We start from the raw sequence: 22,079 nt of genomic DNA on the forward strand, positions 1-22,079 counted from the left end.
ATACCTGATATTTTACAAAGAAGCCAAAACCAACGGAAAAAAAGACAGCATTTTCAACAAATGTTGCTGGTCTAAATGGATATCTACACGTAGAAAAATGCAAATAAATCCATATTTATCACCCTGCACAAAACTAAAGTCCAAGTGAATCAAAGTCCTCAACATAAAAATATATACACTAAATTTCTTAGAAGAAAAGTGGGGAAGAGCCTTGAACTCATTGACACAGGAGACAACTTTCTAGACAAAACACCAAGAGCTCAGGCTCTATCATCAACAATCAATAAATGGGACCTCATGAAACTGAAAAGCTTCTGTAAAGCAAAGGACACAGGGAACAGAACAAATGTACAGCCTACAGACTGAGAAAAGAATTCAAGACATTAAACGCCAACAAACTAATCCAATTAAAATGGGGTATAGAGCTAAACAGAGAATTCTCAACAGAGAAATACCGAATGTAGGAGAAAACAAATAGATACATATCTATCACCATGCACAAAACTCAAGTCCAAGTGGACCAAGGACCTCAACAGAAAACCAGATACACTGAACCTGACAGAACAGAAAATGGGGAATAATAGCAATGAACACGTTGGCACAGGAGATGACTTTCTGAAGAGAACACCTAAAGTGAAGACTCTAAGATCAACAATTAATAAATGGGACCTCATGAAACGGAAAAGCTTCTATAAGTCAAAGGACACTATTCATTGGACAAAGAGGCTACCTACAGAATGAGAAAAGATTTTTAACCATCTCCACATCTGATGGAGGTATGATATCCAAAATACATAAAGAACTTAAGAAACTAGATATTTAAATACCAAATAATCCAATTTTAAAATGTGCTTCAGCGAGTTGCTGTGACATCTCCTGCCTGTCACCATGGCTACTTAAAATCTCCTGCTGCTCCAGCATGGCAAGAGCGTCCAGAACCTGGAAAATGCTGCAGCGGCTGGTATTGTGACCTGAGCCCTGAGGGCCAGGAGGAGGTGAAGCACAGCAGGGAGGCATTTCGAGATGCTGGGTATGAATTTGACATCTGCTTCACCTCTGTGCAGAAGAGAGCAATCCAGACCCTCTGGACAACCTTCAGGATGCCATTGACCAGACGTGGCCACCAGTGGTCAGGACCTGGTGCCTCAGTGGGCAACACTATGGGGATCTAACCAGTCTCAGTAAAACGGAGACTGCTGCTGCTAAGAATGGTGAGGCACAGGTAAAGATCTGGAGGTGAACTTAGATATCTCACCACCGCCAATGGAGCCCCATCATCCCTTCTACAGCAACATCAGTAAGGATCCCAGATACGCAGCCCTTACTGAGGAGCAGCTGCCCTCCTGTGAGAGCCTGAAGGACATTATTGCCAGAGCACTGCTCTTCTGGAATAAAGAAATTGTCCCCCAGATTAAGGAGGGGAAAGGGGTCTTGATTGCCACCCATAGCAACAGCCTTCGGGACATTGTCAAGTCTCTGGAGGGTCTCTCAGAAGAGGTCACCATGGAGCTAAACCTGCCAACTGGCATTCCCATCATCTATGACCTGGATAAGAACTTGAAGCCCATCAAGCCCATACAGTTCCTGGGAGATGAGGAGACCATACATAAAGCCATGGAAGACCATACATAAAGCCCACTGTGTCTGCTCGGGGCAACCCTAAATTAAAATGTGCAAATGAAAGACCAGAAGGAGGAGGAGGAACAACTGGGATATGCTTGTGCTCCCTGAAGAGCTTAGCCATGGCCACTGGTAGAAAGCGGGGAGTGATAGGTTTAGGGGGAGGAGTCCTGTGATTTTTACCTGTGTTTTACTGAGAGCCTTTCAGCTTTAATATGCAATGAGCCTGTAGCTCTGGTTACAGACCATTCCTACTGCAAGGGAAAGGACACAAAAATGTAAAAGGAACATGTTTGATAAATTAAGTGAAGAAATATTCATGTCCACAAGCTGAGGATGATAGAGTGCTTGCCTAATATGAGCCCCCAGTTCTAGCCCCCATACCACATAAAACTACATGTGGGAGCCAGGGGCTGGTGACACAAGCTTTTAATCCCAGCACTGGAGACACAGAGCTAGACAGATCTCTATGAGTTTGAGGCCAGCTTGGACTACAAGTAAATTCCAGGACAGCCAAGACAAAACAGAGAGACTTTATATCAAACAAACAAACAAACAAAAAACTCTCCATGTGGAGACTGGAGAAATGCTCATCAGTTAAGAGCACTGAGTGATGGTGGCATGTACCTCTGATCCCAGCACTCAAGAGGCAGAGGGAGGCAGATATCTGAAGCCAGCCTGGTCTACAGAGTGAGCTCCTGAGCAGCCAAAGCTGTCTTGGAGGAAAACAAAGAGCACTGACTGAATGTTCAAACCTAGTTTCCATTCCCAGCACCCACAGGGAAGTTCACACAGTCTCTAACTCCATTCCCAGGAGATCTGAAGCCCTCTCGGGCCTCCTCAGGCACTGTGTTCACATGGTGCATAGACATTCATGCAGGCAAAACACCCATACACACAAACTAAAAACAAATATAATTTCACGATAACTTTTTTTAACTTCATACCAGTAATTCCAGCACTCTGAAGGTACAGGCAGGAGAGAGATTCAAAGTCAATCTCAGCTGTGTATCAGTTTGAGTCAAGTCTAAATATATGAGACCCTGTCTCAAAGTAATGGGAGGGAGGAGAAGCAACTCAGAGGTTCTAGCTAAAGTGGACAAAGGGTTCAGGTTCATCAGGGCCTCCACTCTCCTTCGTATTGACCCTGAGGAAGACACTAGCCCACAGCAGAGCTCAGCAATCTAAGAAATCCTAAACTAGACCCAGGCAAGTCTGCTACCACAGAAAAAATACCTCCATGGGCAGAAATATCTCCTCTGCAATTTCCTGCCATCAAAGCTAATATGAATACTAAGCAGCCTATACTGTACCCTACAATAGTGCATGGTTGCCTCCCTCAGCAAGCTGAGGCAAAGGATGACCTGAGCTCAGAAATTCAAGATCAGCCCAAACATATGGAAGCCCCCTTTCTCAAAAAAAAAAAAAAAAAGAGGATCTGGGAGGCCCAACAAGTTACACCTTTTGCTGATTTCAAACCTGCAGAGATGATCTTGTATTAAGGAATCACATCCCAGGCCCAGGCTGAGTCTGCTCCCAGAGATGAAAACTCTCCATGGGCGGCCCCCGTACCTTCCTCCCATCAAAGCCTAAGAGCAAGTAGGGTGCAATAGTGAATGGTGGCCCCACCCACGTACGTGTTTTGTTTTTATTACCTGGTTCTGGGGACAGCTAGGATGCAATTACTCTGTGTAGGTCGAAGCTGTAAACTTTCATTCAACTCTTAGGACTTCATTTATCTTGTGCAAATAAGTCAGCCTGACATTGAATGGGCTCATCCCAGCTGTCCATCTGCTCAGCCTATCTTAAGAAACCCATGTATCTGAAAGGGGTATAAATCGTTTTGTCTTTAACTCCAAGAAACCTCTGCAGAAGGGGAGCCCTGTGAGAAGGGTTGTCTGTGCCTTCTCTCTGATCTCTGGGTTTTCCCACTCACACACATCAGGCCCATTTGCCAACTATGCTGCGAGTTCCCAAAAACAAGGTTCAGCTCAGTACCTCCAGGCTACACCTGTAACAGTGTGCAGAGGCGGGATCAACACAGCTTTACCCCTCCACACTAAGAGTTGAGGGGAAAGAAATCACTTGGACAAAAACGATTTTGTCCCCATTTACTATGGGACACAGCTGCCTTGGGTTAAGGAGTCAGCCTCCAAGACTCAAGATGACCTTGAACACATTCTCCTGCCCCCACTGCAGATGCCCATCCACACCTAGAGTTGATCTCGGCTATGCTAAAACTCAAAGATCCCAAAATCTCCTCATAAGGATGAAAAAACAAAACAAAACAACTTTATGACTCATAAAACTTTGGGAGATGATCGCGTCTGTTGGTTATTATAAATGATGCAAAAGGGGATTTAGATAACAGATGTATAGAGCAAGCTTTAGAAGGGCGCTCATGCTCTCTTCAGACACCTCACTCTATGTCCTATCTATACCTCCATATCTAGCTATCAAAAAAATCACTCACCTCTGTCATTTTGGTTTGTTGGTTTGTTTGGCTAGCTGATTGGTTGCTAAGTTGTTGGTTTTGTTTTCTGAAGGAGGGTCTCATGTAGTCCAGGATGACCTCAAACTCCCTGCAAAGCCAAGGATAACCTTGAACTCCTGATCCTCTAGCCTTCACCTCCCAAGTGCTGGGATTTTGGACATACACCACCACACCTGTTCCTGGTAGAACCTTTTCTTTTGGCTTTGACTGTGGTTTAACAACACAGGAATTATGGAGTAAAATACACATTTGAGATCAGCTTTGCCTCACCTAGGGCTTAAAAAAGTCCCAATCCACTAATCCTTGTTGCTTTCTCTCATGAACAGTCCCTATCCTGAAGCTGCCTAGAGCCTCCTAACAACCCAATCCCAGACAAAAGGACATTGTTCAGCCAAAAATGTAGCTCTGTGGAAGAACACTTCCCTGAAATGCACAAGATCCAGGGTTTATCCCCAGTGCTGAGAACAGGCATTACTACATTGGAGATTCCAAGATGTTACAAACTGTGCTTCAGGCAGGCATTGGTGGCAAATACGTGAAATCCCAATACTGTGGAGGCTGATGCAGAAAGATGTTGAGTTGGGAGCCAGCCTGGGCTGTACAACCAAGACTGCCATCAAACATGACAACCTGATTTCATCTCAGGACTTACATGGCAGAAAGAGAGGACCACGTACCAAAAGTTGTCCTCCAACCTTCTACCCTTACAGTGACACACATGCACTCACACTAAATAAGTAAATAAAAAGAAAGTAAAAATCATTTAAATTAGCTGTGATTGTACTTTAGGTGCTCAGCACACACCAGCAAGTGATTGTTGTGGAGATGATTAAATAAACAACTGAATGTAATCTAAGCCTCTTCTGCCTCTCTCTCTAGTTCCCTCCATATAACAAGTTTTTATTCTCATCCTCAAATTCCAATTACCTGACAGTCATCTAAAACTGAGAGAACATGACCAAACATTTTTAAGAAAAAAAAATTATTTAATTACATTAAAAAATGTCACTTAAACCAAGTTTTAAACCTAAATCTGATTGGATTAAGAAGAGACACGTGGAGAGTGAGACAGGAAGTGGCATCACCAACAAATAGCCTGTGGAGGTGGGAACAGTTCTAGAATTCAGCTGTGGGCTAGAAGAAAGACGAGCTGAGGAGAAGTGAGAGGTGAGGACAGTTAGGCAATTCCTTCTTCACTTATCAGCTCTCAGTCAGGGGCAGAGAAAGACTTTTTACCCTGCAAGTGTTGTCTGAGGCTAGCCCGTGCCAGGTAGTGTGTGCATGTAGGGACAAAAGGGCCCCTACTCAAGCAGCACACAGTGGAACAGAGATTATCAACACCCAACCAACGAAGTGATGGTCTTCATTCTCTTGAGTCCAACCAATACTCGACTGACCTATATGAGGTGGGAGATCTATCATTCCTATTGGCTCATTCAATATTTAAGTGGGACAAGGGAGTTAGAAAGTTCCTGGGTCAAGGTCAGCAATAGAAATAGAACATGACCCACATATGTAATGACAAAATTTGGGAAAGTAAAATGAAATAATTTATTGATTTATTTCAATATCAAAAGTTCAGGAGCTGAAGGGATGGCTGCATGTACAGAGAAGCCATATTTGATTCCCAGCACCCACTCCAGCCTCAGGGGCTCTGACTCTTCCGGCCTCCGTGGGCACCAGCACCCATATGCACATGCCCACATTTAGGCAAATATAACTATACATAACTAAAAATGATTTTAAAAATCTAAATATGTATAATACAACGTGCAATTAGTTCAACAATGTTAATGAAGTAGTTTGTGTTCTTTTTCTCATCTTTTTCAAATTGTATGTGTATTTTATACTCAGAGGACATTGCCATTCAGAGAAGCCCCGCTGGGTCCGGGAGATGGTTCCGTGGGTTCAGGAGCTTACCAGCAAGCCTGACGACCTGAGTTCATTCCCCAGGCCCGACATGGCAAAGGGAGAAAGCTGACTCTACAAGTTGTCATTTGACCTTCACATATGCACCATGGCGCTGCTAACACCTCCTCATTCATATACACACAAATATTAAATTATAAAATAAGGACGATACACCCCTTTTCAGGTACTCCATAGCTATGTGTAGGCTGGTGACTCCCACACTGGACAATCCAGATAAAGACCCTTTCACACCCTGGACTGAAAGCTTAGTGAGGAATCTAGTCTCTTTCCAGCTAGCATTTTGTTTAATTCTTTATTAATTACATTTTATTCACTTTGTGTCCCCCCCCTGTGATTTCCTTCCTCCTCCCATCCTAACCCCTTCCTTCCTCCACCCTCTGCATGCATGCCCCTCCCCAAGTCCACTGATAGGGGAGGACTTCTTTTCCTTCCTCCTGATCCTAGTCAGTTAGGTCTCATCAGGAGTGGCTGCATTGTCTTCTTCTGTGGCCTGATAATGCTTCTTCCCCCTCAGGGGGAGGTAATTAAAGAGCAGGCCAATCAGTTCATGTCAGAGACAGTCCCTGGTCCTATTACAATGGAACCCACTTGGATACTGAACTGCCATGGGCTACATCTGTGCAGCGGTCTTAGGTTATCTCCATGCGTGGTCCTTGTCCAGCTAGCATTTTAATTATCAAAGTTCAAGGTTATAAGTCAGTTAAGTCTGCTTTTATTTTTGTTTTTATAACCTCTTACTAATGACTGTGATGCAGCCCTGCACATGCAAAGATGACAATCTCCCAGGATCTAACAGTCGTTCCACTCAGGAAAATCTCAGAATCGTGTATGTTTTTCCGCTAAGGTGCTGACCATTGGCGATGGCTCATTTCTTTAAAGAAACCAGTACCTGTGAGTCCTGCTACCGTTATCTGGAAAGCCCTGTGGCCTTGAACTGTGGATTCATCTGCTGCCTCCGATGCGCTGACTCACTAGAGAAAAGTCCTGAGGGGGATGGTATACTGTGCCCCAATTGTGATGTTGTCACTCTGAAGGAAGACATCCTGCCTTGTAGATTGTTAAAGTCCATGGTTACCAAGATCAAAACACTAGAGCCAGCGATGAATCAGATTCTAAAAATGAACCCAAGGATGAAGCTATTTCAAGGTAAGAAGTCTACAAACATCTCTAAGCCCATAAGGTGCCCTAGAGAAATCACTTTTCAGGGTCTCTCCGTTAAAATTTGAACATTAGCTAGAGCCAAGAACCTAAAATTTCATTCTTTATGAAGCACATGAGCTCTCTTTTCTCTGAGTATAAATTAGGACTATCTGGAAAAATGGTCTGCCTCTGCCTCCCAAGTGCTGAGATTAAATATCAGGCTCCATCATACACCACCCTTCTAGAGATTTTCTTAGGTTTGTTCTATGTGTGTAAGTGTTTGCCTGCATGCATACCTGGATGTGCATGGGAGCCAGAAAAGGGCATTGAATCCTCTGAAGCTGGAATTACAGATGGTCATGTCCTGCCATGTGAGTGCTCAAAACTAAATCTGAGTCCTCTGTAAGAGCAGCAAGTGCTCGTTACCACTGAGCCATCTCTCCAGCCCTCCTCCTGAAAATGTTTAAGGACAGACAATGTTTAGGTCATGCCCTAGTACTCCACTGTCCAGCATGGAGGCTGCTGGCAGCTATTGAACAGTTAAACTGTGGCCTGTATGATAATAATAATGTGCATAATAAGAAAATCACAGGACTAATTGTTCGCACTGCTTGTGGATTCTCTTAGTTGCATTTATTTTGTGTGGGGGTGCACACGCTATAGCATGTGCATTGGAGGTGAGAGGACAACTGGAAGAGTCAGTTCTCTCCCTCCACCATGAGGGCCCCTAGGCTCGCACTCAGATCCTGAGCGGGCAGAGCAAGCTTTTACTCGCTAAGCCATGTTGCCAGCCCTCACATTTATTTTGATGTACTTATGAGAGAATCTAAAATATGTGTCCACACTGAATTTATTTTGAAAACACTAGCCCAGGAGGTAGCTTTTTTTTAATTTGATAATGTATCAATTACCCAACAATCCGGTTTGAGGCAGATTTTCATTCTGGGTCACTAGGTTTTCCTTAGCTTGTCAGCCCAGGTGGTGCTGATGGGGCTGACTCACAGTTCACATGTCGATTAGCAAAAGCCTGCACCTGTGAATATGGCCCCTGCCTGACAGAGACTCGGGCGCTGAAGTGCTCAAAAGTCCCCAGATGACTGCGATGTAGAGAGGAGATGCAACCATTGAGATGGATTAAATCTCAAGTACTCGGGGCCCCCACATAGAGTGCTGAAAGTCCTCTAATGATTGGTCAAGTAGACTTCAGTCTGGTTCCATACAGACTCAGGACCTAATGACCACAGCAGGTGCTTTCTATCACAGAAAACAATGTCTGGTTCCACACCACAGGTTCCACAGGTGTTAGCTCTGTGTTCTTACTGTACTCAGTTCTACATCGTGCTGAAATATTTTATTCACTCGTGTGCATACCCACACACACACAAGCTCTCTCTCTCTCTCTCTCTCTCTCTCTCTCTCTCTCTCTCTCTCATGTAGAGATCAGAACACTCAAGAGAATGACTTTGTTTGGCATCCAAACATACATACACTTCTTCCATCTTTATGTATGTATGTATGTTCTGAGAATGGAACCTGGGTCACCCAGCTTTCAAGACAAGGGCTTTGCCAACTGAGCCATCTCATCATCTCCTATATCACATTTGTTCTGCATTGTTGTTATGAAGTCTTAGAGAAAGACGTTCAGTGAAAATGGATTATCATAGCCCAGTGGTATGTATAATGAGCTGAGGTCAAGAAGTCAGTCTAGACTTACTGGATCCCTGAACCCTAGGCTCATTGGAATGTACACAGTCCTTTCTTATTCTCTTTGTTCCTAGTGGCTGAAGAAGTACGAATGCAGTGGGTGTGCTTTTGTGCAGAACCCCATCTAAAATATCAGCTGTTGGGGGGAAAAAGAACTTACTTCCAGTTATCTACTTTGTTTTGGTTTGTTGTTGAGACAAGGTCTTACACTGTAGACCTAACTGCCCTGGAACTCATATAGATCCACCTGCTTTTGCCTCTGAGTGCTAGAATTGAAGACATGTGCCACCATACCCAGCCCCAACTGTTTATTTCTAGTTCATTGCAAACTTACATTTAAGGTGCTGAAATGCATCCCAGAATGTTGTCTTCAATAACTCCTTCTCCAATTAGTAAACAGAATAGATTTTCCCCACTGAGCCACGTAATTAAAAACCTCTCGTAGTAACAATCTGTTAGTATGATAAAACACTGAGCAAAAGCAACTTAGGGAAGGAAAAGATTTATTTGGCTTACACTTCCAGGTCAGAGTCTATCATTGAGGGAAGTCAAGGCAGGAACTCAAGGAGTTTAAGCAGAAGTCATGGAGGAACACTGCTTGCTGGCTGGGGTGATCTTTCTCATGCTTCGTCCTCTCCCTTGTATAACCAAGGACCACCCACCCACAGATGGTGGAGGCCCTTCTTTACCAATTAACAATTAAGAGACCCCTATCCCCACAGACGAGCCTACTAGCTAACCTGATCTGGAGAATCCCTCAATTGAGACTCGCTTTTCAGGTAATTCTAGGCCATGTCAAGTTATCAGTTAATGCAAACTGGGACAAGAGCCAAGTGAAACAACAGGGTTTCAGTCAAAGTCTGAGGTTTATATTGGCTCCAATCTCACTTCATTGGGATAAGCAGTTCTAGTAAGTTCTGAAATTTAAGGGTTTCTTGGAAAGCCACTGAGTCATTCCTTTCCAGGGGTATCTGACCTTCTGAACCCATGTGTTTGCCTGAGGGGACACACTCATTATTTAAACCATGGCTGGTGCCATGCAGTTTATGGTCTGAACTGTTGTCAGGAACCCAACAAATACATCAAGTGCATGTCTTTAATCCCAGCATTTGGGAGGCAGACCTGTATGTTCAAGGCTAGCCAGGTCTATATAGTAAGTTCCAAGTCAGCATCCACCATGCACATTCATGACCTTGGAAATTACTTCCTGTATCTTGACTTTTCCAAATTTCAGCTGCCCCTACTCGGGACTCAAAGCAATAACTGTGTGCTTGTATTAATGTTCGTGTGGAGGCCGGAGGACAGCCTCGAGAGTTACTCCTCAGCTGCCATGAACATTTCTTTTTCTTTTTTTTTTTTGTTTTTGTTTGTTTGTTCATAGTTTTGTTTGTTGGTTGGGTGGTTAGTTGGTAGGATTTTGGTGGGCCAGGCTAAGATAACAGGCTAGCAAGCTCAAAGTTCTACCTGACTAAACCTAGCTAGTACTTGGATTAGAAGTGTGCACCCAACCACCACACCTGATATTTTCATATGAGTTCTGGGTCTTGGATTCAAGTTCTCAAGGCCAATACTTTATCAGCTGACCTATCTCCCCAGGCATCTTTTTTTCTATAACTCTAAGAAAGTAAAACAAAAGCCATGTCTAGAATGAAATTACCAGGGCAGGTGAGGCAGCTCAGCAGAGAGAAGGTCTTGTACCAAGAGTGACAACCTGAGTTTAATTTCCCTAGGACCCACATGGTGGAGAGAACCAAGTCCTTCAAGTTGTCCTCTGACCTCTACACACATAATTGTGTGTGCACACACATACAAAAATAATACAAAACAAATTCTTTTTTGCCTTTATTTCTAAGACAGGGTTTCTCTGTGTAGTACTGGCTGTCCTGGAACCCACTGTATAGACCACATTGGCCTCTAACTCCGAGATATGTCTGCCTCTGCCTCCTGAGTGCTGGGATCAAAGGCATGTGCCACTACACCAGGCTGTAAAACAATTTTTTATTAGTTTCTTTTTTTATAATTTTAATTGTTATTAATTACACTTTATTTAATTTGTATCCCCCTATAAACCCCTCCCTCCCCTCCTAGTACTACTCTCCCTCCCCCTTCTCCACCCAGGCTCCTCCCCAAGTCCACTGATAGGGGAGGTTTTCCTCTCCTTCCTTTTGATCCTAGTCTATCAGGTCTCATCAGGACTGGCTGCATTGTCTTGCTCTATCGCCTGGTAAGGCTGTTCCCCCCTCAGGGGAAGGTGATCAAAGAGCAGTCCAATCAGTTTGTGTCAGAGACAGCCCCTTTTCCCATTACTATGGAACCCACTTGAACACTGAGCTGTCATGGGCTACGTCTATGCAGGAAATCATGAAATTTGTGGGCAAATAGTGGGAACTGGAAAATATCATCCTGAGTGAGGTATCCCAGAAGCAGAAAGACACATAGGGTATATGCTCACCCATAAGTGGGTATTAGACATATAATATAGGATAAACCTACTAAAATCTGTACACCTAAAGAAACTAATGAAGACAGAGAACTCTGGCTAAAATGTTCAATCCCCATTCAGAAAGGCAAAGAGGATGGATATCAGAAGGAGAAAACAGGGAATAGGACAAGAGCCTACCACAGAGGGCCTCTGAAAGGCTCTACCCTGCAGGGTATCAAAACAAATGCTGAGACTTATGGCCAACCTTTGGGCAGAGTGCAGGGAATCTTATGAAAGAAGTGGGAAATAGTAAGACCTGGAGAGGACAGGAGCTCCACAAGGAGAGCAACAAAACCAAAAAATCTGGGCACAAGGGTTTTCTGAGACTGATACTCCAACCAAAGACCATTGATGTAAAACAATTTTTTAAAAGAATCCAATTACCTACTCAACAGGATTAAACACATGACTTCAAAGAAAAGTATTAAGCATTATAATTGAATATTAAATATTGTAAGGTAATAAGTATTGTCTCATCTACCTTCACATATTACATATTATTAAATATTATATAAGTCAAATACTCAACAGCATAGAAATATCCTACTATGGTTTAGAGAAACATTTTGTGGCAACTACTTTCGTTCTACATATAAAACATTACATAACTAGGAAGGTCTTAAAATTTTCCACAAAATGTGATTTTTAAAGGGAGTAGAATTAAATAACAGTGAGGTATAAGAATCTCAAGAGTGCCTTGTTTTTAATTGCTGAGTAGTATTCCAGTGTGTAAATGTACCACAATTTCTGTATCCATTCCTCAACTGAGGGACATCTAGGTTCTTTCCAGGTTCTGGCTATTACAAATAAAGCTGCTACAAACATGATTGAACAAATGTCCTTGTTGTGTACTTGAGAATATTTGGATATATGCCTAGGAGTGGTATTGCTGGATCTTAAGGAAGCACTATTCCTAATTGTCTGAGAAAGCACCAAACTGATTTCCAAAGTAGTTATACAAGTTTACATTCCCACCAGCAATGGAGGAGGGTTCCCCTTTCTCCACATACTCTTCAGCATGTATTGTCACTTGAGTTTTTTATTTTAGCCATTCTGATGGGTGTAAGATAAAATCTCAGGGTCGTTTTGATTTGCATCTCCCTGATAGCTACGGACATTGAACATTTCTCTGCCATTCTTTATTCCTCTACAGAGAGTTCTCTGTTTAGCTGTGTGCCCCATTTTTTAATTGGGTTGCTTGATTTGTTGCTTTCTACCTTCTTGAGTTCTTTATATATTCTGGATGTTACCCTCTGTCAGATATAGGGTTGGTTAAGATCCTTTCCCAGTCTGTAGGCTGTTGTTTTGTTCTAATGACAGTGTCCTTTGCTTTACAGAAGCTTTTCAGTTTCATGAGGTCCCATTTATTTATTGTTGATCTTAGAGCCAGTTCTGTTCAGGAAGTTGTCTCCTGTGCCAATGTATTCTAGGCTCTTCCCCACTTTCTCGTCTGATTTGGTGTGTCAGGTTTTATGTTGAGGTCTTTAATCCACTTGGACTTTAGTTGTGTTCAGGGTGGTAAATAGAGATCTGTTTCCATTTTTCTGCATGTACACATCCAGTTAGACCAGCACCATTTCTTGAAGATGCTGTCTATTTTTTTCCATTGTATGGTTTTGGCTTTTCTGTCAAAAATCAAGAATCCATAGGTGTGTGGATTTATTTCTGGGTCTTCTACTCCGTTCCATTGATCCACTATTCTGTTACTATGCCAAAACCATGCAGTTTTTATTACTATTGCTCTGTAGTACAGCTTGAGATCAGGGATGGAGATACCTCCAGATGATCTGTTGTTGTACAGGACTGTTTCAGAAATTCTTTTTGTTTTGTTTTGTTTTTCCATATGAAATGGAGAATTGTTCTTTCAAGGTCTGTAAAGAATTATGTTGGTATTTTGATGGGAATTGCATTGAATCTGTAGATTGCTTTTGGCAAGATGACCATTTTCACTATGTTAATCCTACCGATCCATGCGCACAGAAGATCTTTCCTTCTTCTTATATCTTCTTCAATTTCTTTCTTCAGAGACGTGAAGTTTTTTTCAAACAGGTCTTTCACTTGCTTGGTTAGAGTCACCCCAAGGTACTCTATGTTATTAGTGGCTATTGTGAAGGGTGATGTTTCCTAATTTCCTTCTCAGCCCTTTTGTCTTTGGTATACAGGAAGGCTTCTGATTTTTTTATTTGAGTTAATTTTGTATCCAGCCACTTTGCTGAAGGTGTTTATCAGCTGAAGGAGTTCTTTGTTAGAATTTTTGGGGTCATTCATGTATACTATCATATCATCTGCAAATAGTGATACTTTGAATACTTTCTTTCTGATTTCTATCCCCTTGATCTCCTTTCATTGTCTCATTGCTCTGGCTAGGACTTCCAGTACTGTGTTGAAGAGATATGGAGAGAGTGGGCAGCCTAGCCTTGTCCCTGATTTCAGTGATTGCTTTAAGTTTCTCTCTGGTTAATTTGATGTTAGCTATAGGCTTGCTGTATATTGTCTTTGCCATGTTTAGGTATGTGCCTTGTATCCTTGATCCCTCCAAGACTTTAAACATGAATGGGTGTTGTGTCCCGACCCACGGGGCTTCAACGAGGTTCCTAAGGGGGAGATTAGAAGGAATGGGGGATAAGGGACGAGAAGCGCAAGAAATGAAAGCCAAGTCTGTTTGTCTGATCAAAGCCTCCTTTATTAGAAATTTTTACCCAACTTATATAGGGAGAAGGCAGGAAAGGGGGAAGGTTAATTTACTGCTGCAGGAGATAGGAAGAGTGCTTTCATGGGTTAAATATTGTACCTGCAAGATACCATAAGGATGTTTTCTTAAGATATCTTACAGATGCTCTAACAAACAGATGTCCTCACAATCTATCACCCATGATTTAGAGTCTTAGATAACTCTTTCAGTAAATAGCTTTAGGTCTCCACTAAATGACCTTTGCTCTCTACTTGGCTTTGGCTTCAGTAACTACCTTTGTCTCCACTAGATAGCTTTGACTTTGGCTTCCATAAATAGCTTTGGCTCCCGGCAGTGTTGGATTTTGTCAAATGCTTTTTCAGCATCTAAGGAAATAATCATGTGGGTTTTCTCCTTCAGTTTGTTTATATGTTGGATTACATTGATGGATTTCTGTATTGTATGCCTGAATGAAGCCTACTTGGTCATGGTGGATGATATCTTTTATGTGTTCTTGGAATTGGTTTGCCAGTATTTTATTGAGTATTTTTGCATCAATGTTCCTAAGATTGATAGGTCTGAAGTTCTCTTTTTTTGTTGGGTCTTTGAATGGTTTAGATATCAAGATGACTGTGGCTTTGTAGAATGAGTTTGGTAATGGGCTTTTTTGGAAGGGAGACAAAAAAAAGTGTGTGTGTGTGTGTGTAGATAGATGATAGATAGATAGATGACTATTCAATCTATTTACCTGATCTTGATTTAATTTTGGTAAATGGAATCTGTCAAGAAAATTGTCCATTTCATTTTGATTTTCAAATTTTGGGGCATATAGGCTTTTGTAGTAATATCTAATGGTTGTTTGGATTTCTTCAGTGTCTGTTGTTATGTCACTCTTTTGATTTCTGATTTTGTTGATTTGGATAGTTTCTCTCTTCCTTTTAGTTAGTTTGGCTAAGGGTTTCTCTTGTTGATTTTCTAAAAAAATCTCAGCTCTTGGTTTTATTGATTCTTTGAAATGTTTTGTTTCTAATTTATTGATTTCAGCCCTGAGTTTAATTATTTCCAGTCATCTACTCCTCTTGGGTGTGTCTGCTTCTTTTTTTCTAGGGCTTTCAGGTGAGCTGTTAATTTGCTTTTATGAGAAGTTTCCAATTTCTTCTTGAAGACACTTATTGCTATGAATTTTCCTCTTCGCACTGCTTTCATTGTGGGTATGTTATGCCTTCATTTTCTATGAATTCTAGTAAGTCTTTAATTTCTTTCTTTATTTCTTCCCTGACGCAGCTGTCATTGAGTAGTGAGTTGTTCAGTTTCCATGTGTGTGTAGACTTTTTATTATTTGTTGTTGTTGAGGACCAGCTTTAGTCAACGGTGGTCAGAGAGGATACAAGGGATTATTTCAATCTTCTTGTATCTGCTGAGGCTTGCTTTGTGACCAACTATATGGTCTATTTTATAGAAAAAGTTCCATAAGGTGCTGAGAAGAAAATATACTCTTTTGAATTTGGGTGAAAAGTTCTGTAGAGGTCTATTAGAAATTTGCAGGCAAATAGTAGGATCTAGAAAAGATCATCCTGAGTGAAGTATCCCAGAAGCAGAAAGACACACATGGTATATATACTCAGTTATAAGTGGATACTAGACACATAATATAGGATAAACATACTAAAATATGTACACCTAAGGAAGCTAAACAAGAAGGAGAATCCTGGGTAAGATGATCAATCCTCACTTGGAAAGATAAACGGGGTGGACATTGGAAAAAGGAGAAAACAGGACAGGAGCCTACCACTGAGGGCCTCTGAAAGACTCTACCCAGCAGTATATCAAAGCAGATGCTGAGACTCATAACCAACTTTGGGCAGAGTGCAGGGAATCTTATTAAAGGAGAGATAGTAAGACCTGGAGAGGATAGGAGCTCCACAAGGAGAGCCACAGAACCAAAATATCTGAGCACAGGGTTCTTTTCTAAGACTAATACTCCAACCAAGGACCAAGGTCCATTCATGGATATAACCTAGAACCCCTGCTCAGATGTAGCCCATGGCAGTTCAATATCCAAGTGGGTTCCCTAGTAAGGGAAACAGGGACTGTCTCTGACATGAACTCAGTAGCTGGCTCTTTGACCACCTCCACCCCTGAGGGAGGAGCAGCCTTTGCCAGGCCACAGAGGAGGACATTGCAGCCAGTCCTAATTAGACCTGATAAGCTAGGTTCAGATGGAAGGGAAGGAGGACCTCCCCTATTAGTGGACTTGGAAAGGGGCATGGGAAGAAATGAGGGCAGGTAGGATTGGGAGGGAATGAGGGAAGGGGTTACAGCTGGGATACAAATCAAATAAAATGTAATTAATGTAAAAATAAAAATTTAATTAAAAAAAAGGAACTCAAGAGTTCCTGCTTGCTTAAGAGTAAGCAGAAAAGATAGCCTTTACTGGTTTCTTTTTATTTTTAATTACACTTTATTTACTTTGTATTCCCCCTTTAGTTTCCTCCCTCTTCCCCTCCTAATCCCTCCCTTCCTCCCTCTTCTCCACACACGCCCCTCCCCAAGTCCACTGGTAAGGGAGGGTTTCTTTTATTCCTTCTGATCCTAGTCTGTTAGGTCTCATCAGGAGTGGCTGCATTGTCTTCCTCGGTGGCCTGGTAAGGCTGCTTCCCCTCAGGGAGAGGTGATCAAAGAGCAGGCCAATCAGTTTATGTCAGAAGCAGTCCTTGTTCCCATTACTATGGAACCACTTGAACACTGAACTCCCATGGGCTACATCTGTGCAGGGGTTCTAGGTTATCGCCATGCATGATACTTGGTTGGAGTATGAGTCTCAGGAAAGACCCCTGTGCTCAAATTTTTTGGTTCTGTTGCTCTCCTTGTGGAGCTCCTGTCCTCTCCAGGTCTTACTATTTCCCACTTCTTTCATAAGATTCACTGCATTCTGCCCAAAGGTTGGCCATAAGTCTCAACATCTACTTTGATAGTCTGCAGGGCAGAACCTTTCAGAGGCCCTCTGTGGGAGGCTCCTAACTTGTTTCCTGTTTTCTTCTTCTTATGGTGTCCATCCTCTTTGCTTTTCATGATGGGGATTGAGCATTTTAGCCAGAGTCCTCCCTCTTGATTAGTTTCTTTAGGTGTGCAGATTTTAGTAGGTTTATACTATATTATATGTCTATATGAGTGAGTATATACCATGTGTGTCTTTCTGCTTCTGGGATAGCTCACTCAGGATGATCCTTCCCAGATCCCACCATTTACCTGCAAATTTCATGTTTTCCTTGTTTTTCATTGCTGAGTAATATTCCATTGTATAGATGTACCACAATTTCTGTATCCATTCTTCAGTTGAGATCTGGACATCTGGGCTGTTTCCAGCTTTTGGCTATTACAAATAAGGCTGCTACAAACATGGTTGAGCAAATGTCCTTATTGTGTATGTGAGTGTCTTCTGGATATATGCCTAGAAGTGGTATAGCTGGATCTTGAGGAAGCGCTGTTCCTAGTTGTCTGAGAAAGCTCCAGATTGATTTCCAGAGTGATTGTACAAGGTTACATTTCCACCAGCAGTGGAGGAGGGTTCCCCTTTCTCCACAACCTCTCCAGCATGTGTTGTCACTTGAGTTTTTGATCTTGGCCATTCTGATGGGTGTAAGCTGAAATCTTAAGGTCAATCTGATTTGCATTTCCCTGATGGCTAATGACATTGAGCATTTCTTTAAGTGTTTCTCTGCCATTCGATATTCCTCTGCAGAGAATTCTCTGTTTAGCTCTGTACCCCATTTTTTAAGTGGATTACTTGATTTGTTGCTTTTCAGCTTCTTTAGTTCTTTATATATACTGGATATTAGTCCTCTGTCAGATAAAGGATTGGTGAAGATTCTTTCCCAATCTGTAGGCAGTCGTTTTGATGATGGTGTCCTTTGCTTTACAGAATCTTTTCAGTTTCATGAGGTTCCATTTATTGATTGTTGCTCTTAGAGCCTGTGCTGTTGGTGTTCTGTTCATATGTCTGCTGAACTATTGGATTTTCTCTACACAGTGAACATGACCTTGGATGTAGACACAGCCCACAAACAACTCATCATCTCTGATGACTTGAGGAATGTCTACTTTGGGTCTAAGAAGCAGGACCGAAAAAAAAGTGCGAAGAGATTCCGCATCTCCACCTGCGTCCTAGGCTCCACATGGTTTACTTCAGGACGCCATTACTGGGAGGTAGTGGTGGGAACCAGCAAGGAATGGGATATAGGCATTTGCAAAGAGTCCGTTAATAGAAAAAAACCAATTAAACTGTCAGATGAAGAAGGCTTCTGGACTGTGGGTGTGAGAAATAGAGAGGTCTATGCTGCCAGCACTGAGCCCTTGACTTTACTCATGGTGAACTCTCGGTTGCACAGAGTGGGAATTTTTCTTGACCTACTAATGAAGAGCATTTCCTTTTGGGACATTAGCGATGGCTCCCATATCTATACATTCTTGAATATTTCTGACACAGGTCCATTTCGACCATTCTTTGCTCCAGCAAATTCATACCCAGATGATCAAGAAGAAACCCTTAGTATCTGTCCTGTGACGAATCCAGGCATTTTCAGGCGTCCATTTAACCATTAACAAGGAAAAAAATCATTGATCATGAAAGCTTCTATGGGAAATTGCTGTGTACTCATAACCATGGCTAAGAGTTTTTGGGTTTGGTATACATAGGGTACAAAAACATTGCAGAAATCTATGGAAGGCATGAAGAATACTAATTAGTTAGGGAAAATTATAATTTTAATATAGTTGTTTTCTTTGGAATTTATGTTTAAATTTCTGTTCCCTTCATATAGTGTGAACTTTTAGATAAACTTAGATAAAATGTTTTCCTTTTTATTTGCCATAATATTAATATATTGTGTTGTGGAATAAATAAATTAAAATTTTAGATATGACAGGCAGTGTGATTGGTTTTTCTAAATGACAAGGAAATAAGTAAACAGTAAAAAAGAGACGAGTGTATATGTGCTGTCTCACCTTACAACTTTTTAAGATCACAAATTCATGTCACATACACACTGAATACTCAGTAAGGGTAGGTGTGTGCAGTTATTAAAATGCGAAGTTTTAAATTAACTTCTATCGCTCTGGGGGCTGGAGAGATACCTCAGTGGATTGTATGCTTGTCAAGCATGGGGACGGAGTTAAATCCGCAGAACACACGGAAAAGAGGTTACGTGGTGGGGGAGACTAGCGCGACGGTCGCTCAGTGGTTAAGCGCACTTGCCACTCTTCAAGAGGACTCAAGTTCAGTTCCCAGCACCCACATCAGGCAGCTCCCAAGTGCCTGTAGCTCCAGCTTCAGGGAATCCAGTGCCCTCTCTGGCCTTCATGCCCACTTGCACACATGTGCACATGCTTACACGGACACACCACATATGCACATAAAAACAATATCAGTCTTAGACATAATTAAGTAATGCAGCCTACTGAACAGCAGAAGTGGCAGCATGAGTACGGCGACAGTAAGCAAAAACACAAAATGGCCCAAAACAATGACCTAACTTTAACTCCAGCACTTGGAAATATCAGCCAGGAGGTCTACAAGTTTAAAACCAGCCTGGATTTTGAAGTGTGTTCAAAGCCAATGTGGGCAACTTAGTGAGACCCTGTCCCAAAAGAAAGAGGGTTGGAAATGAAGCTCAATTAAAGTGCACCTGCCTAGCAAGCCTGAGACCCTAGGTTCAATCCTCAATCCCAAAACAAAACAGAAGGCAGGGCTGGGTATATCATTTCATGGTAGAGCATTTACCTAGCATTTGTGAGGTCCTAGGTTCAAATCCCATCACTACACAAAACCAAAATTTTAGGTCAAACATAGTAGTCCACCCCTAAAAAAATCAGAATTTGGGAGGTGGAGTAGGAGAATCAGAATTTTTTTTTCAATGCAGTTTATTCAGGAACCTTGAACAATCATCTGACCCTGGGGAAAACCAGCCCACAGCTTAAATAGCCTCTGGGTAGCCAACCCAGGCGTGCCACGTGGGCAATGCAGATAGGTCCACATACATGGAAGCAGGCCAGATCCTCAGCCTTAGCCAAATGTGGAGTTGTTCGTGACAGAGAGCACTCACCATCGGGAAGGTGGAAGGCGGAAACCAGCTCCATCTTTAAGGCACAGCATTCCGCAGCTCTCTACAGTTCCCCCTTTTTGTTTTAGATGCATCAGGCAAGAGTAGAGGTCTGATCTCTGATATTAGAAATAAATTGGGACTTTGTACCGATGTTCATTTAGGTGTCATCCACCCAAAGAGCATCAGACCCGTCCAATACCTTTTTCTCAGAGGCGGGACCTGGGGTATCAACCCGCATGCAATCAGACATGCTCTTCTCTGGGTCCAAAGCGGCTGACCCTGAGTGCAGTGCTTAGCCTCGCATCCTGAGCGTAACATTTTAGCTTTTTATGGTATCCAACCATGCTTGGGGCAAATGTCCTGCAGAATTTTAAAGTCATCTCTAGCAACATAGAGAGGCCAGCCTAGGCAACAACAACAACAACAAAAAATTAATGCTAAAGAGTTCTGGTCAGATGGAAAATGTGTTAAACCCCAGCACTTGGGAGGCAGAGACAGCTGGATCTCTGTAAGTTTGAGGGCAGCCTGATCTACATGAGTTCCTGGACAGCCAGGGCTATGTAGAGACCCTGTCTCAATAACCAGAAGTCAAAGAGGGCCAATGAGAGTAGCTCAGAAGAGAAAGGTGCTTGTTTCCAAACCTGATAACCTGAGTTTGATTTCTGGTGTCCATAAGATAGAAAAAAAAAAACTGATTCCCTCAAGGTAACTTCTGAAGGTACCTCACACACACTACGTGTGATCGAATTTTTCATTTCATGCCATCAAATTTCTAGTCCCATAATTTCCACCTGACTTTTATTAAGTTATTAATTTACTTTACATCCCAATCACAGCTTCCCCTCCCTCACCTTTTCCCTGTCCCTCCCTCTCACCTCATATACCTCATCCCCCCCCCATACACGAATGCATCCACCCTTCCTTCCCTTTTCCTTAAAGGAGGGTGGGCCTCCCATGGATCTCAACCAGCCTAGGCATGTCAAGTTGCAGCAGGACTAGGCACACCTTTTGTTATTAAGGCTAGGCAAGGCCTATAAGGAACTCAGGAAACTAGACATCAGCAAACCAAATAACCCAATTAAAAATGAGGTACAGATCTAAACAGAGAATTTTTTCTTTTTTTATTTTATTAATTACACTTTATTCATTTTGTATCCCCCCAAAAACCCCTCCCTCCTCCCCTCCCGATCCCACCCTCCTTCCCCTTTCTGCATGCATGCCACTCCCCAAGTCCACTGATAGGGGAGGTTCTCCTCTCCTTTCTGATCTTAGTCTGTCAGTTCACATCAAAAGTGGCTGCATTGTCCTCTACTGTGGCCTGGTAAGGCTGCTCCCCCCTCAGGGGGAGGTGATCAAAGAGCAGGCCAATCAGATTATGGCAGAGGCAGTCCCTCTTCACATTACTATGTAACCCACTTGGACACTGAACTGCCATGGGCTACATCTGTTCTGGGTTATCTCCATGAATAGTCCTTGGTTGGAGTATGAGTCTCTGGGAAGTTCCCTGTGTTCAAATTTTCTTGTTCTGTTGCTCTCCTTGTGGAGACCCTGTCCTCTCCAGCTCTTACTATTTCCCAGTTCTTAACTAAAATTCCATTCACTCTGCCCAACAGTTGCCCATCAGGCTCAGCATCTGCTTTGATAGTCTGCAGGGCAGAGCCTTTCAGAGGCCCTCTGTGGCAGGTTCCTAGGTTGTTTCCTGTTTTCTTCTTCTGGCTTTCAGAGGCCCTCTGTAGAAGGTTCCTAGGTTGTTTCTTGTTTTCTTCTTCTTCTGATGTCCATCCTCTTTGCCTTTCAGGATGGGGATTGACCGTTTTAGTTAGGGTCCTCTCTCTTGCTTAGTTTCTTTAGATGCACAGATTTTAGTGGGTTTGTCCTATGTTGTATGTCTATATGAGTGAGTATATACCATGTGTGTCTTTTTGCTTCTGGGAC

The 22,079-nt window shown here is 42.4% G+C and overlaps 1 protein-coding gene and 1 pseudogene across 1 annotated transcript; both read left to right on the forward strand.

Moving 5' to 3' along the window:
• Positions 1-888: 888 nt before the first annotated feature.
• Positions 889-1,632, forward strand: LOC110539772 (phosphoglycerate mutase 1-like; annotated as a pseudogene).
• Positions 1,633-6,906: 5,274 nt separating this feature from the next.
• Positions 6,907-18,645, forward strand: LOC110539771 (ret finger protein-like 4A). Its single transcript, XM_021626592.2, has 2 exons — positions 6,907-7,192; positions 18,074-18,645. The coding sequence occupies exons 1-2, from the start codon at positions 6,907-6,909 to the stop codon at positions 18,643-18,645; spliced, it is 858 nt and encodes a 285-aa protein (XP_021482267.2).
• Positions 18,646-22,079: the final 3,434 nt, after the last annotated feature.

The sequence above is a fragment of the Meriones unguiculatus genome, chromosome 4 (assembly GCF_030254825.1).
Source record: "Meriones unguiculatus strain TT.TT164.6M chromosome 4, Bangor_MerUng_6.1, whole genome shotgun sequence".
Taxonomy (NCBI): Eukaryota; Metazoa; Chordata; class Mammalia; order Rodentia; family Muridae; genus Meriones; species Meriones unguiculatus.

Excerpts from the sequence above, each read along its gene's own strand:
- LOC110539771 (XM_021626592.2), top strand. The coding sequence starts at position 6,907 with ATGGCTCATTTCTTTAAAGAAACCAGTACCTGTGAGTCCTGCTACCGT. Across the intron at positions 7,193-18,073 it reads AAGGATGAAGCTATTTCAAG|TGAACATGACCTTGGATGTA; the intron begins GTAAGAAGTCTA and ends TTCTCTACACAG.